Source organism: Pieris napi, chromosome Z (assembly GCF_905475465.1).
Source record: "Pieris napi chromosome Z, ilPieNapi1.2, whole genome shotgun sequence".
NCBI classification, from domain to species: domain Eukaryota; kingdom Metazoa; phylum Arthropoda; class Insecta; order Lepidoptera; family Pieridae; genus Pieris; species Pieris napi.
In genome coordinates, this window is record NC_062259.1 from 3,460,526 (window position 1) to 3,474,789 (window position 14,264).

At 34.7% G+C, this 14,264-nt stretch overlaps 1 protein-coding gene across 1 annotated transcript in view; it reads left to right on the forward strand.

Annotated features, from left to right (window-relative positions):
* Window positions 1-13,980, forward strand: part of LOC125062444 (GRIP and coiled-coil domain-containing protein 2-like) — a 28,663-nt gene extending 14,683 nt beyond the window's left edge. Inside the window, exons 13-22 of the mRNA XM_047668380.1 lie at window positions 2,304-2,339; window positions 4,352-4,402; window positions 4,964-5,044; window positions 5,493-5,774; window positions 6,465-6,575; window positions 7,246-7,398; window positions 10,127-10,275; window positions 10,601-10,762; window positions 11,965-12,052; window positions 13,201-13,980. Coding sequence (XP_047524336.1) covers window positions 2,304-2,339; window positions 4,352-4,402; window positions 4,964-5,044; window positions 5,493-5,774; window positions 6,465-6,575; window positions 7,246-7,398; window positions 10,127-10,275; window positions 10,601-10,762; window positions 11,965-12,052; window positions 13,201-13,380 — 1,293 coding nt within the window. The 3' untranslated portion in view covers window positions 13,381-13,980. The remainder of the gene's footprint in view (window positions 1-2,303; window positions 2,340-4,351; window positions 4,403-4,963; window positions 5,045-5,492; window positions 5,775-6,464; window positions 6,576-7,245; window positions 7,399-10,126; window positions 10,276-10,600; window positions 10,763-11,964; window positions 12,053-13,200) is intronic.
* Window positions 13,981-14,264: the final 284 nt, after the last annotated feature.

Below are 14,264 nucleotides of genomic sequence, written 5' to 3' on the forward strand. Positions count from 1 at the left end.
ACATTTAGCTGGTAATGTATTCGACAGAGTAAAATGTTTAAGATCTTTCTTAATATATTGCGTCATGAATTAAATGCTATTTGAAACACAATCCTATGACTATTAATCACCAGCTTAAAATGCGTAAGTCTCAAAGGGTTTTTGGTTATTCGATATACCTTACTTTAGTAGTCATATAAAATCTAAAGCTTATTGAAATAACAGGGTAATGTGATATTTTAATACCCTGTTACATGGAGCTGATGTGAGAGGTTTGCTTTAGCAAATTTGACGCCATACTTGTTTGTTAGCGCACAAAAGAAGTGACAGTTGACTAGTACTAATGAGAGAGCCACTCACGATAGAAATCTTATAGAATTGGAATAAGAGCAAATTTTTATGACATGTTAATGGAAACCATTATCAACGGCCCTGGGGTATCATATTGTCAATAGGGTTTATCCGTGGTCGCTCAGCTGGTGACCTTCTTGTGCACTTTACACATAGATGGGCAAGACAATTGAGTCCAAGAGGAAGGCGCTAGCGGTTTCTTTGGATATTGCGAAAGCGCTTCTCTCGAAGTTTCCAGCCTATGGGCTCTCCGAAAATAATGCAACTGGATCTCCCGTTTTACGGCTGATCAGAGCATCAAAGTCGTCATTGACGGAGCATGTTTCGACTTCAAATTCGAGAACCCCGTGAATACCTCGAACCTGTTTCTTCTGCATATCAATGACACGTTGCAACTAAGCAACATTGGCTGCTATGCAGGCCCTGCACAAGTTTGCACTTTTTCCGCTAACAAACATCCTTTAGGGCTACTCCTCTCTTCGAATACACTCCCCTTACAGCCACAGCCAGCATGGGATTGCAGGGCATTGACATATCGAACGACGTTCAGTTTCGCGGTCAATTGGAAGGAAAGGCTAAATAAGCCTCCAAGTAGCTTCGTGTGCTCAGCAATTCGAGACTGTACTTCACTCCGGGCCATCACTTGTAACTATTAAGTTTGACCCTACGTTGCCCCACTGAGCTCATCTCTGGGCGGAAGCTCCCTAGAACCGGCTCCTTCCACATGACCGTATCCAATATAACAAAGACATTCCTTCCGTTGACGACCGGTCAATTTCCGAGCGGCTTTGTCCCTTGGCGTTGCGTAGGGATGTGGGGTCTCTTTGTATCTCTATGTAGTTGTTCGGATGAATATATTTAGCTGAGTTTCATCATCGGATGTAGAGGCAAAATACGAAATTTCACTTTGAAGTTTTTTTGAGATTTGTATTTTTAAATATAAACCTCAAATAAATGTTTAATAAATCGATTAGCGGAATATTCGTAGCAATAGTTTGATTGTGTTGTAAAAACGTTTGGAGCATGGCAAGGTTGATTTTTCTAATTTTAACTTACCACATTAGCTCCTTGTTTATTTAAATAGAACGTACTTTACTTTACTACAATATCAGTTGAATGTACGTATGAAAATCGTTATTTTACTTATTAAGTAAAGTTTGTGTTTTTTTTTAAGTTTTCTAGATAATTCCCCGACTATGTAGTCGTCGGAGGTAATTAATAGCTTACGTAAATGGTATTGGTAACCCGAATGATTAAACACTACTACCTCTCTTTTGACAACTTTTTGTATGACCCTTATAGCAAATCCTAAAAAGAGGCCTCTTAACCTAATATTGAACATAATTTCCTTTAAATTCGTCTCTCTTACTTCAGCTCATAGCTTGCTCAGTGTTATACCTGTCGTATCCATACATTGGACAATGGACAGCCGGTCAGAACATGCAACACAAGGACGGGCAGCAGTAGTTTGTGTATTAACTACTATACTAAAATATAATAGGTGCATGGTGTTATAAAAAGCAATGCAGTAGATAACTAAATTATTATGTCGATATGGTGCTCACATATTCACAAATATTGCAACTATGAGCTATCACAAATGAGCTCTAGTTAAACGACTTCAAAATAAAGTTATAAATTCGACCTTTAATTTCTTGTGTATGTTCTAGCCTATGCTTAGGAACCTATAATTGGAAACTAGCCGATCTGGATAGGTTCCAATTATAGGTATTATGTTACATACTCATCATTTGGCACCAATAATAATCTTCATACCCCTGTTTAATTTTCGTTTAATCCAACAAATTATAAGAAATAAAAACAATTGTTATTAAAGATTTCGAAGACGTTCCTTTTTTTTAATGGAGTTTGTTTCAAGGCGTATCGTGCAATTTCGTTGTTATTTCTTTAACCTTCAAATAACAATAAAAGTTTTCGTTTAATGGAATAATATACTTTCAATATTATTACAGGCTGGTGGTCCTCCGGTGCCTCCTATGACAAAAGCTGTGAGTATTAAATGTATCTTGACTCTATAGGAAAATCAGTCAAGAAAAAGTGGCACTCGTGTGCGTTTGATGCATGATATACAATAATATATATTGGAAATGGATTGTTATTAGAAAGTAAGAAAAACTTTATTGTAAACAATATACAGGGTATTTGCTTTAAGTAGTGTGCACTGGCCCCCACACTAGGATTCCCTGTGTTGTGGGCAGCCAGTCTCTTTCCTTATGACATGTAAACAGAATTTTATAAATTATAATGATTTCTACACGTTTATATTTTGACTATTTTTGCACAATCGGATTATTTTCAGTATCAGCATATGACAGATTAACAAAATATTGTTTGAGTTGTTTAGTAAATGTATGTAAAGTGATTTTTGAAATGTTAGTGATAATTTTGTTTTTAAGGAAGTGGTTAAAGATGAAAGGGCCTCGGAAGGAGAAAAGGCGTTGGGCGAAGAATGTGCGATTTTTGGGTTGCTTATTGTTTGCGTTTTGTTTGCTGCGGTGCGGCGGGTGTTTGTTTCCAAAAAAGTCTAATTGTCTCACAGTTAAAAGTTTTGTTTCATTGTACAATTTTTAAGTTGAGTAGCGGTAAGGTATCCTATAGGATATCTTAAGAATGGCACGTTGGGTGCGCTCAATTTTCAGCATTGAAGACAATGCCGCTCCACCCCAAACCGATATGTAGTAAGACAATATTAACAAGTCAATATTTTGTTTTAAACAAATAGTTTACTCAATACACGATACATATTTGATAAAATTATTGAAAAATTTACGCTTTAGAAATACACGGTAAATTCTACTCATATTCTGATATAATAACTTGGACAATACATAACGCTGGTTCGTACGTAATTTAAATACGCAATTTATATCAACGTTAACCTTTTGTGAGGAAAATTCCTACCGATGGAAGTGAAGTCTAATTTTCATTTGAAGATTTGATGGAACAAAGAGACAAAGATGTCAGTAACATGCTTGTCAGTGAATGTGGGCAATCGTTTATGCCTCGTGAATGTTATGAATAGTTATTATATAAACCTTAAACAATGGGATTTGCGATTTGCACTACGTTATTAGTAACATTAACGGATATTAAAACAGCTTTGGTGAAAGTTTATAATTACTGGATTCGACAATTTTAGAGTGTCAATCGGTATCAGTTTTGCATGGAGCGCTGTGGTTTCATGCTAACAGCCCTGCGATTCTGTAACTCACTTTTCGAACTCACACAGCGGTTTTCGCATGCCAAATCATAAAATGACTGCTTTACGACTGATTTGAGAGCGACCGCCGATGCGAAAACCGCTGTGTGAGTTCGAAAAGTGAGTTACAGAATCGCAGGGCTGTACTATGATCAATCAATACGCCTGGATAAATTTAATAAAATTCCTTGTCAAGGTTATCAGTATTCCATTTAAAACTAATTTGGAGGTAGGACTTGTACATAGTGCCTACATTTTGTATGTGGAGTTTTTAACATTGATGAAATTTTCTTCATGTTGCACTTTTAGTTTGTACGATGTAGGAATTTAAAGTAAGTTTTTATCAGTCTTCCTCTGGGACAGCCTTGCAATTCATCCACGGAACTCGGAGCTTCCATACATGCAATGCATTTAGTTTTATTAGTAGGTCAAATCCCAGAGAAACTGACTCAACTTTTATACGCCTTGTTCATTTGTTTTTGATAAGTTACTTTGGTTCTACTTTTATCAATACTAATGACAAATAATTTATATTTGAAAGATGTTTTGTTAATATCTTTTTTGTTCTCGCCTAGTAAACCAATTTTACACATTTTATGAAATATACACTAAATATAAGACAATAAACAAGTACAATATATACAATAACAAAGTATTATATCTGTAGTTTATGTCTTCGATACTATATCCGAGTGTTAGCATGATTGTACGTTTTTGTAATGGCAACTTTAGCACAAATCAAAAAAAAAATATTGAAATAGTTTTGCTAGTAGTTGTTTTAATATTATTTTATATTTTTAGTGTGGTGTGTGTCCTCCTTGTCCAGCGCCATGCAATCCCAATTCTCCTCCGGTAAGCAATGTTAAAACAATTATTAATTGATTTTTTTTAAATAGAACTTCGACGTGGATGAGCAGTTATCACTGCAAAGTTCACACTTTCAACCCTAAGATCGTGCTCGAATCACGATTTTGTAGTGGGGAAACCGACATGTCTGACAACCATAAAAACGGACGATATTACGTGTCAGACACTGAGAGCTAATCACTTAGTTGATTATTTTTAAATGACCATAAAAAAAAATCCGACCCATATCCTTTATGGAATGTATCGCCGCTGAATTATTATTTTGTCAGCGTGGATATGTAACAATATGATAAAAGCATTTATTGGCTAGAATTGGTAGCATTTCTTTTAATGGTATTGCACGAAAGCAAGATTTTGCGCCCCTTCGAGTTATTGCTGAGATTGATTCCCTTATATCAAAACGTATTGGCAGACAGTTCGTGCTAAAAAATCCCACCCTTAGTCCCGACGAAACTAAAAACAAGTTCTGCGCATCTTTGTCACTGACCAACATGTTTTTACATTTGACTAAGTAAATTAAAAATTGATGTTATTGGGTCTTCGCAGACACCCGCCGAAAAAGAAGTTCAGAAACTGACGATCCAACTCCGGCAAACCGAGGAAAACTTTAAGACTAAAGTGACAGAGGTGAGTATGTTAATTTATCAAAGGGATTACAACTTTTCACTTCTAACCATGTTTGGGTGTATGAATAAATAACTTTGTGTTAGGTTTTTATACTTTGTTGTTAAAATATTTAGCCATTTTTAATTATTCTAGTTCTATGCTACATTCGCCCTTAGGGTTCTACTTTTCTAGATAAAGCAACACAACGCCATTTGTTATTATTAAAAACTAAATTTAATGTTAACAAATTACTTTTAACTCGTATTGATTAACTACATTAATAATTTAATTTAAACCCAGTAAAAGGATTTGTTGTAATTCACGTGTATCACCAGACCCTACAAATAACTAATGTAAAATCAAAAGCAAATTAGGGAATGAGTAGAACTTTAATGACAGATTTAAATTGAGGGAAATGACAATACCACCTCATGTTTTAAATACAACGTTTTATTATGCAATTCTCTAGTGCGCTATGCTTCGCGCTGAGGTTCTAAGGAAAAAGGAAGAACTAGAAAAGGAAAGATGTCAGCACCGTGAAGTTCAGAACAAATTGCGTGAGCTCGAAATGAAGTTTGAAGGTTTGGCGATGACGACCAATATGAACCTGGGTAGTAAGGAGCAGGCCTTTGAGCAGGAAGTAAACGTGCGAGGTTTGAAGTTGTGCTACAGAGAGGCGCGAGAGGAAATTGATGAACTGAGGATGCTTATGAAGGAGCAGAATGATCAGCTGCAGGACTATAGAGTGAAGGTATTAATATAAACTGTATAGATATGGAAAGTAAAAAGTAAAGTAAAAAATCATTTATTCATGTAACACAATGTACACTTATGAACGACAAAAAAGAAATATACAGTAAATGCTTCTAATTTTAAATTAACTGCCAGTCCATCAAGGGCGTAGAACGGAAGAGAAGAACTGGCAATGAACTCTCCGCCACTCTTTTTAATCGCCAAGTTTTTTTGTTTTACATAATATTTGTAAGGAGCTGCAACTATTACACCGTGTTCCACATGACATCCTAAGTAATAAATAATAATAAAATTAATTGAAAACAAAGATTTCTAATCTATCAGCAGGAGGCATGGTGAAATGGGAGCACGCACTTACATTCTCGTGGGAACAACATGTAAATACATAGTCGAAATAACTAACATCACTGCATACACGAATACAAGTACGACTAGTTACCACAAGTAGCACCCGTTCACGAGTATGACGCATGGCCCCCATCGGCCCCCTCGGAAAGAATAGGAATAGATATTCAGTATTAAAAAACACTTCTACTACATTTCTACTAAAGAAATAGGAAATGATTCGTTAATTTTCTTTGTAGAATGTATTCTTAGTATATTTTTAATCAAATAGGAAACAAGATAGTGCTATCGTATTAGGTACTGATCAAAATGTCAAAATCTGACTCAATAAAATTTCCTTTAGTACCTTCAAACGCAACAACTCGTGGAGGAGCAGCGTCGTCAAATGGACATGATGGACATGGATAACACGAGAATCAGCGAACAGATTAATCTAGAAATTCAGAAAGTGAAGGTACTTAATAATCTAATATATAAAATTCTCGTGTCACAATGTTCGTTCCCATACTCCTCCGAAACTGCTCGCCCGTTTTCCAGACAGAAGTCTGAGAATCGGACAACATCTTTTCATCCCCTACATGTTCTAAATTTTTATTTTTTAGACAAATCTGTCAATTGTCACCCCTCTACGGTCAACCCCTATTTTTTATTATAGTAGATAGTTTTTTTATTGAACTATAAAAATGTTTCCTAGAAATTATATACATGGCAAAACGACGTTTGCCGGGTCAGCTAGCATAAATATATATATATATATATAATATTATAATATTGATAATATATATTATTCATAATATTGCAACTCTGTGTCACTTACTGAATTTTTTTAAATACGTCTAAACTAAAACGGGTTCGAAATTAAAAATATTGTGTGCCTAAAGTCAATAATTGACTTATTAAGAATTATTCTTGGGTTCGATTCCCAAAGCGATTGTTTTGGGATTGGTAGGTTTTTAAATATAGATTTGATAAGATTTGAAGAAGAGTTAAACATTGTTTTGATAAGATTATGTGCCACACGAGTCAAGATAATCTTATCAAAACAATTAACTAATGAAGGAAGACGATTCTTTTTAACTTAAATAAGTCAATATTGTGTATTAATGAACCCGTATCTCCTATAGTTAAAATTCCAAGAGAAGCTGCAGGAGTTAGCCCCGATTCCAGATCTGCTAAAAGCAGCTCAGCTTAAACTAAAAGATGCACAGCAGTCACAGGCGATTGCCGAACACAACGCTGAACAGTTGGCAAGGGAACTCAATTCTGCTAGGGAAAAGGCAAGATTTTCAAGTTTTAGCTTATAAAGGGTTTTTCAACAAGAACTTTGTTTTCTAAAACAAAATAAAACAAAGAATTTAGAGGAAAATGAATAAAATTTTTATTGTATTACAAAGAGAAAAGTTTGGCAATTATGAATGAAAAATAATATCTGGCAAATGTCCACCACGACCACGCTGACAGATGTTGATTCTTTCATCAAAATTTTTAATCACTTTTTGGCAAAATGGAGGGTCTATTTCGTTAATGACATCACGGATTTTGAGTTTTAAGGCTGCAATCGATTCGATTGGCTCCGTATAGACTCTGTCTTTAACATAGCCCCACAAAAAATAATCCAGTGGTGTTAAATCACACGATCTGGCTGGCCACTTAACAGCTGAATTTCGCGAAATTATGCGCTCGGGAAATTTGGTTTGCAATAAATTGATCGTTTCATTGGCTGTGTGACATGTGGCACCGTCCTGTTGAAACCACATTTCAGTGATATCCATGTCATCAATAATAGGCCAAAATTTAGTGGTTAACATCTCGCGATACCGTGATCCATTGACTGTTACCGCATTTCCAGCCTCATCTTCGAAAAAAAACGGCCCAATCACGCCTCCAGACCACATAGTGCACCACACAGTAACACGTTGAGTATGCAAAGCCTTCTCAATAATTGCTTTAGGATTTTCAGAAGCCCAAATGCGACAATTTTGCTTGTTGACGTACCCTGACAAATGAAAATGGGCTTCGTCTGAAAAAATGATTTTTTCAGAAAAACCAGCAGGTTGTTCCTGAATGAACTGAGCGAATCTGCGGCGATTTGAATGGTCGATCAGCTTTAATTCCTGCACCAGTTGAATCTTGTAAGGCTTCAAAGCCAAATCCTTTCGCAAAATTCGCCATGTTGTGCTTTTGGATAACCCCAATTGTTGAGAACGTCGTGAAATTGACAAATTTTGATCTTCTTCAACACTGTGGCTCACGGCGGCGATGTTTTCTGTTGAACGACCCGGTCGAACACGTGTTGGTGTTGGCACATTTTGTACCGAGCCTGTCGACTCAAATTTCGCGACCAAATTCTTAACAGCGGTCTCAGAAGGACGATTATGCTGGCCGAAAATATCACGAATTTTACGAAATGTAACTTTAACAGAACCACCATTTTTATAGTGGATTTCAATTATTTTAATGCGATTTTCGAGCGAAATTGAATTCATTGTAATAATTGCCAAAGCACCTGCTACGAATACCGCCAAAAACTAAATGTCAAAACTATCACGTTCTCGGTGTGGCCACAATTGAAAAACAAAGTTCTTGTTGAAATACCCTATATTTTGTCGTATAAATAAGAATTTTAAAATTATATTTTGTAACACGAGCTCGTGTAGGGAATAGTGTTCACAACCTTAATCGAGGCAGCAATAGCTGTACCAGGGCCGTGGAATCTACTATATAAAATTCTCTGTTTGTAATTAAACTCTTCCGAAATGGCTCGACCGATTTTCGTGAAATTTTGTGTGCATATCGGTTAGGTCTGCGAATCGGACGATATATTTTTCATCCCCCTAAATATTAAGGGTGGTTCACCGCTAAATTGATTTTTTATTTTTTTGTTTCTATTTTGTTACAGTATACAAAAATACATACAACTCTTAATTGTCACCCCTCTACGATCAACCTCTATTTTTTATTATAGTTCATAGTTATTTTTGGTGAACTAAAATTTTTTTTCCTAAAACATACATGCAATAATAAACATACGCGGCAAGTAACGTTTGCCGGGGCAGCTAGTTATCGTATAGTTATAATGGATAAAAATATGGAATCCAACAGAATTATAAACAGTTTTTATATACCCATACATAGTTTACAATTGTACATCATTATGAAACTATCGCAAGTGTAGATAATTATTGTACGGTTGAGAACCCTGATTGAATATGCACGGCTTGTAATTACATAGTTATACAACTGCATAGATTTAGCTTGTATTTTTGTAATAGAAGTAAAACCGTGGTTCGGAATTAAATATTCAATTTAATACTTCATATGTGACATATATAACACTGGCTCTGGGACAAAATGCGAAAAACATTTTTAAAATTTTACTTTAATCAGACGTTTCAACGCTTTGTTCGCATGGCACTAAAACATTAAGGACATCAAGCTTTCGTCACAGGAAAGTTCTTTGGCCGAAGTCGTTTAAAATATTTATCGTTTGACGAACTTTAGTTTCTCAACTAGGAATTCCTTAGTGGGACTTATACGGGCTCAAATAGTCTGGATAAGTTTTCTATTCTTGCCCTTAATATTTAATATGTAAATGCGGTTAATTTTTGGTCATCACGATTCCATAGAAATTAACTAATCTTATGTATTTTGATATTTTTCTGAGTGGATTTTTTTATAAGGCTAGCAGAAGCACAATTGTGCTTTCCACCTTCAAAATCTAGCCTAGACTATGGAATCAACATTTAAACATATATGTGTTCCAGCCTTGCGATTCTGTAACTCACTTTTCGAACTTGATAAGGAGGGAGCTTGTAGTTTATTGTTTATCAAAATGCCGAATCGTAAAATGACTGCTTTACGACTGATTTGAGCGCGACCGCGGCTGTGAAAACCGCTGTGTGAGTTCGTAAAGTGAGTTACAGAATCGCAAGGCTGAATAACGAAGCGAATTCATAACTATATATAATTATAATTGTATATTAATTAAATAAATTTGTTCAAAAGGTCCATATGCTCCTGCATAGCAGCCTTAAGCCACCAGAAAAAGCCACAGAAAGGGGTGGTGATGAGAAACAAATAGCCCTTCTTCAACAAAGAGTTACGCAATTGACAGAATCTAACATGACGTTGAAGAGTGAGATTGAAAGACTCAAGTGAGTGACTTTTTTGTTCATTAGCTCGCTCTTGCATACTTTCAATAAATCAGTCAGCTTGTAATGTAAATATTGATTTTATTTTGTGAAACGATGGAAGTTAAACAAAAAAATCCAACTACAACCCAATAATAGGCTTTACTAGGCCAGGCCTACTAGCTTTTACAACAAAGGACTTTAAAACATTTCGGAAAAAATTTGCACAATATTTTTAATTAAATGTTTTCATATATCTAAAATGGTTGACTTTTAAGCTATTTAGTATATTCAGAGTTATTAATAGTTTTTAATACTTGCAAATACCTTTCATTTTGAACTTTTCCAGGGCGAATATAATTCGTATGGAGGAGTCTGTCCTTGCGAATGAAAAGCGTTTGCAAGAGAAGATGCACGAATGCGCTCAATTGGGCGGAGAACTTGATAGGGCCAGGGACGAGGCAGCTAGAGCCTTGCAGAGAGCCAACGAACGCACTGACACTATTCGCAAGTAAGTATTTCCCGGCAAACAAGTTGGCCGAAGTACATATAAAACCTTCCCACATCACGCAAAATATGTGAATATGTGTAAAACTTTATCCTTTTAACTCTTTCAATCCATAATCCACCATCTGAGATAGTAATCCATATGTTGTAACAAGTTTGCCAGTAACCAATCGACGGATTGTAATAGCCATCTGTCGATACAAGCTATCCATGGGAGGTCGTATCGGTGTCTATGGATAGACCTTTGTATGAAAATGACAGTTGACGAAAGCTCGATTTCAACAGTTAATTATTTTAACAGATTCTAACTTACACCAGTTTTTTTAATGATTAAAAAAAACTGTTGGTTATGTTTTAAACATACACATTTTAATGTTATTTGTACTTTATTTGGTTTACATTGGTTATCAAATATGAGTGAAAACTCGGTGAAATGGAACGACAAAGAGCATTTTATCCGTCGCCAAAAATGGATTGTCTTCGAAGGGTTTGGTTATTGGGATGCAGATAGGAGATCGATCGACTGTCACGGTCTGATCTCAGATATTTTTCAATCTGAGATTGTGGATTGATTATTGGGTTCGGACGTTAATTGGGATATACCAGCTAACATGATTTAAACAATCCATAATTTCTTAGGATTATGGATGGCTAAAATTCAGTGAAGTGCTAAGTACGAACGAAGTCCAATAATATGCATGTGCATGTGTGTGTGGCTTTGATAGATGTGAGTTTTAGTTCGCACTTTCACGTGTCCCGTGATTTTCTATCACGATATTTTAAAGCGTGTTGCAAGTTTTTTTTAATACTTAATTGTGATATCAGTTCCAAGTCAACATATGAAGAGTGTTGTTGGCGAAATTTATTTAGAAAATGTTTACATTTCCCTATGAATAATTTGTTTTATTGTTTTTTGTATTGAAAACATAAAATTGATTATTGGGTTCGGACGTTAATTGGGATATACCAGCTAACATGATTTAAACAAGCCATAATTTCTTAGGAAATAGGTTCTGCACTGGCGAAATCTAAAAGTATTTTCAGTATTATTTAGTAGTTTTCTTTATAATTCTGCAGACCTTAAAACTTTTGCTTTGAATTATTCCATAGGCTTTACTGACAACTTATACTTAAATATAATAAGTTGTCCGAGGTATACACCTATCCAAAGGCGCGAGCGATAGCTTTATATTTGAATGTTTCCAGGTGTATGCAAACTACAGTAGCTGAATTGGAAAGGCAGTTGGCATCGACTCGAGCTCAAGTCAAAAATGCAGAGAAAGATAGAGAAGAGGTAAGTTAAGATGAAATGGCTGAATATATTACCAATATTTTAACCGACTTTAAAGTAGACTTTCGTAATCCTACAGATAACATATATTATATTTAATTAAAAACAATTTTACTAAAAATATAGGCAAACATGGAATACATAATAAACAAAAAGCTATTTAAAAAATGAAATTTATTCAATGCAATTAAACTAAGTAATACTTAATTTGACTGTGTTGTGTGACCAGATTATCAGTTAGACCAGCACGAACATGCTATAATTGGATCATTTGAGTATTATGATTGTCTTTAGGCAATTTAGTATATGTATTATGTATATGTCACCGTAAAATTGTAAAAACCGTTAGATTGTAATCTATCTCGCGAGATTGTAAACTGTCGAAAGATTGTCAACTCAACATACTGCTTGCAATTTAACGTATTAGTTTGTTGTTGGGAAGTAAAATTAATCTGTAATTGACCAAAGAAGTTTGAATGATAACTATGTTAGTGTAGTACAATCTACCGAATACCGATAACCGATAACCGATAGATTACAATCTAACGGTTTTTACAATTTTACGTTAACATATATATATTTTTTAATTGTCCTCGAGATCCTTTTAATTTAAATCAGTTATGTTTCATCTTATGAAACAGTCATACTTTTATCAATATTCGTATCGCAGTATTTTTTCCTTCCTCACTTTACCGTTAAAATTCACAGGACGGAAAAATTTACCGCTAATATTTAGAGAGGTTTAATCGATACGCGCTCGTACAAAAATATTTTACGTTACTTCAATTACTAACAATTTAATAAACAGACTGTTATCCAAACACCATCACCACTTGTAGTATGAAAACTAGGGATCATATTTTTAAAGGTGTTGTTTTTTTGTTTGTTCGACTTTTGAATAGGAAGATATTTTATTAACTGAAATAACTTTTTGGCGATATTTATGTTGATATTATTTAACTGGCTTGCTTATATGTTGGGATTGTACTCAAGTAGTTGTTACATGTTCTTTTGTCAAGCATATTTTATATTATATAAATATATATATATGCTTGACGTGTAAAAGTGTTTGTACAAACCTCCTTACAGAAAATATATCATTAATCATTTATTTATTGTCTTCTATGATTGACGAAGTCTGGTTTCTTCAGGTACAAAGTCGTATGCACTGTCAAATCAAGCGCTTGAATGAGAACTTCGAGCAGGCACAACTACGTATATTTGGACTGCAGTCCCAGGTTCAGGCCCTGAGAAGAACAGCGTCCAGCACTGGCGAAGGAGATGCGGAGCAGCAGGAGTGCGCCTGCAAAACTTTCTTTGACAACCCTTAATTCACAATGCTTTGTGTCAAAATATACTTAGTAATACTCAGGCTAAAATTCAGTGAAGTGCTAAGTACGAACGAAGTCCAATAATATGCATGTGCATGTGTGTGTGGCTTTGATAGATGTGTGTCTTAGTTCGCACTTTCACGTGTGCCGTGATTTTCTATCACGATATTTTAAAGCGTGTTGCAAGTTTTTTTTAATACTTAATTGTGATATCAGTTTCTAAGTCAACATATGAAGAGTGTTGTTGGCGAAATTTATTTAGAAAATGTTTACATTTCCTTATGAATAATTTGTTTTATTGTTTTTGTATTGAAAACATACAAGTAAACAGTTCACTTAACAAGTCAATTGGATTGTTTTTACATCATTTTCCTATGCAATGTTTTGGTTATATGAAATTTAAGATTTTTCTTGTTTTAAATGGCCGTTTAAAATAAGATTGAGCTCAGCGCTCTAGACTTTGTCAAGTTATCTCTCAATTTTGCATAGAAAAATCTTATTTTATATTTTTAAAGTTGTATTCAATTACGTTTGTATTCTTCATATATGTTACATCGCCCATAAAAATATTATTTGTTGATAAATAAAAAATGAAAAATATTGCTTATTATTCACTTTGATGTTGTGTAACATGGCATACGAGGAAAAAGGGTGGGAAAGCCATGGATCTTCGCTAATGATAAAAAAATTAAAAAGTCTCAATATTTATTTGGCACTTAATTGAAAATCAGTACAATTACATACATATAGTATACATAACGGCCGGCTTGAACGTTTTCGAATCAATGAAGAAATAAAAAATAAAACGAGCGCAAGAAGTGCAATACTGCATAAGATATACAATAAATTACGCTTAATATAACGAAACAAACAAATCGAGAATA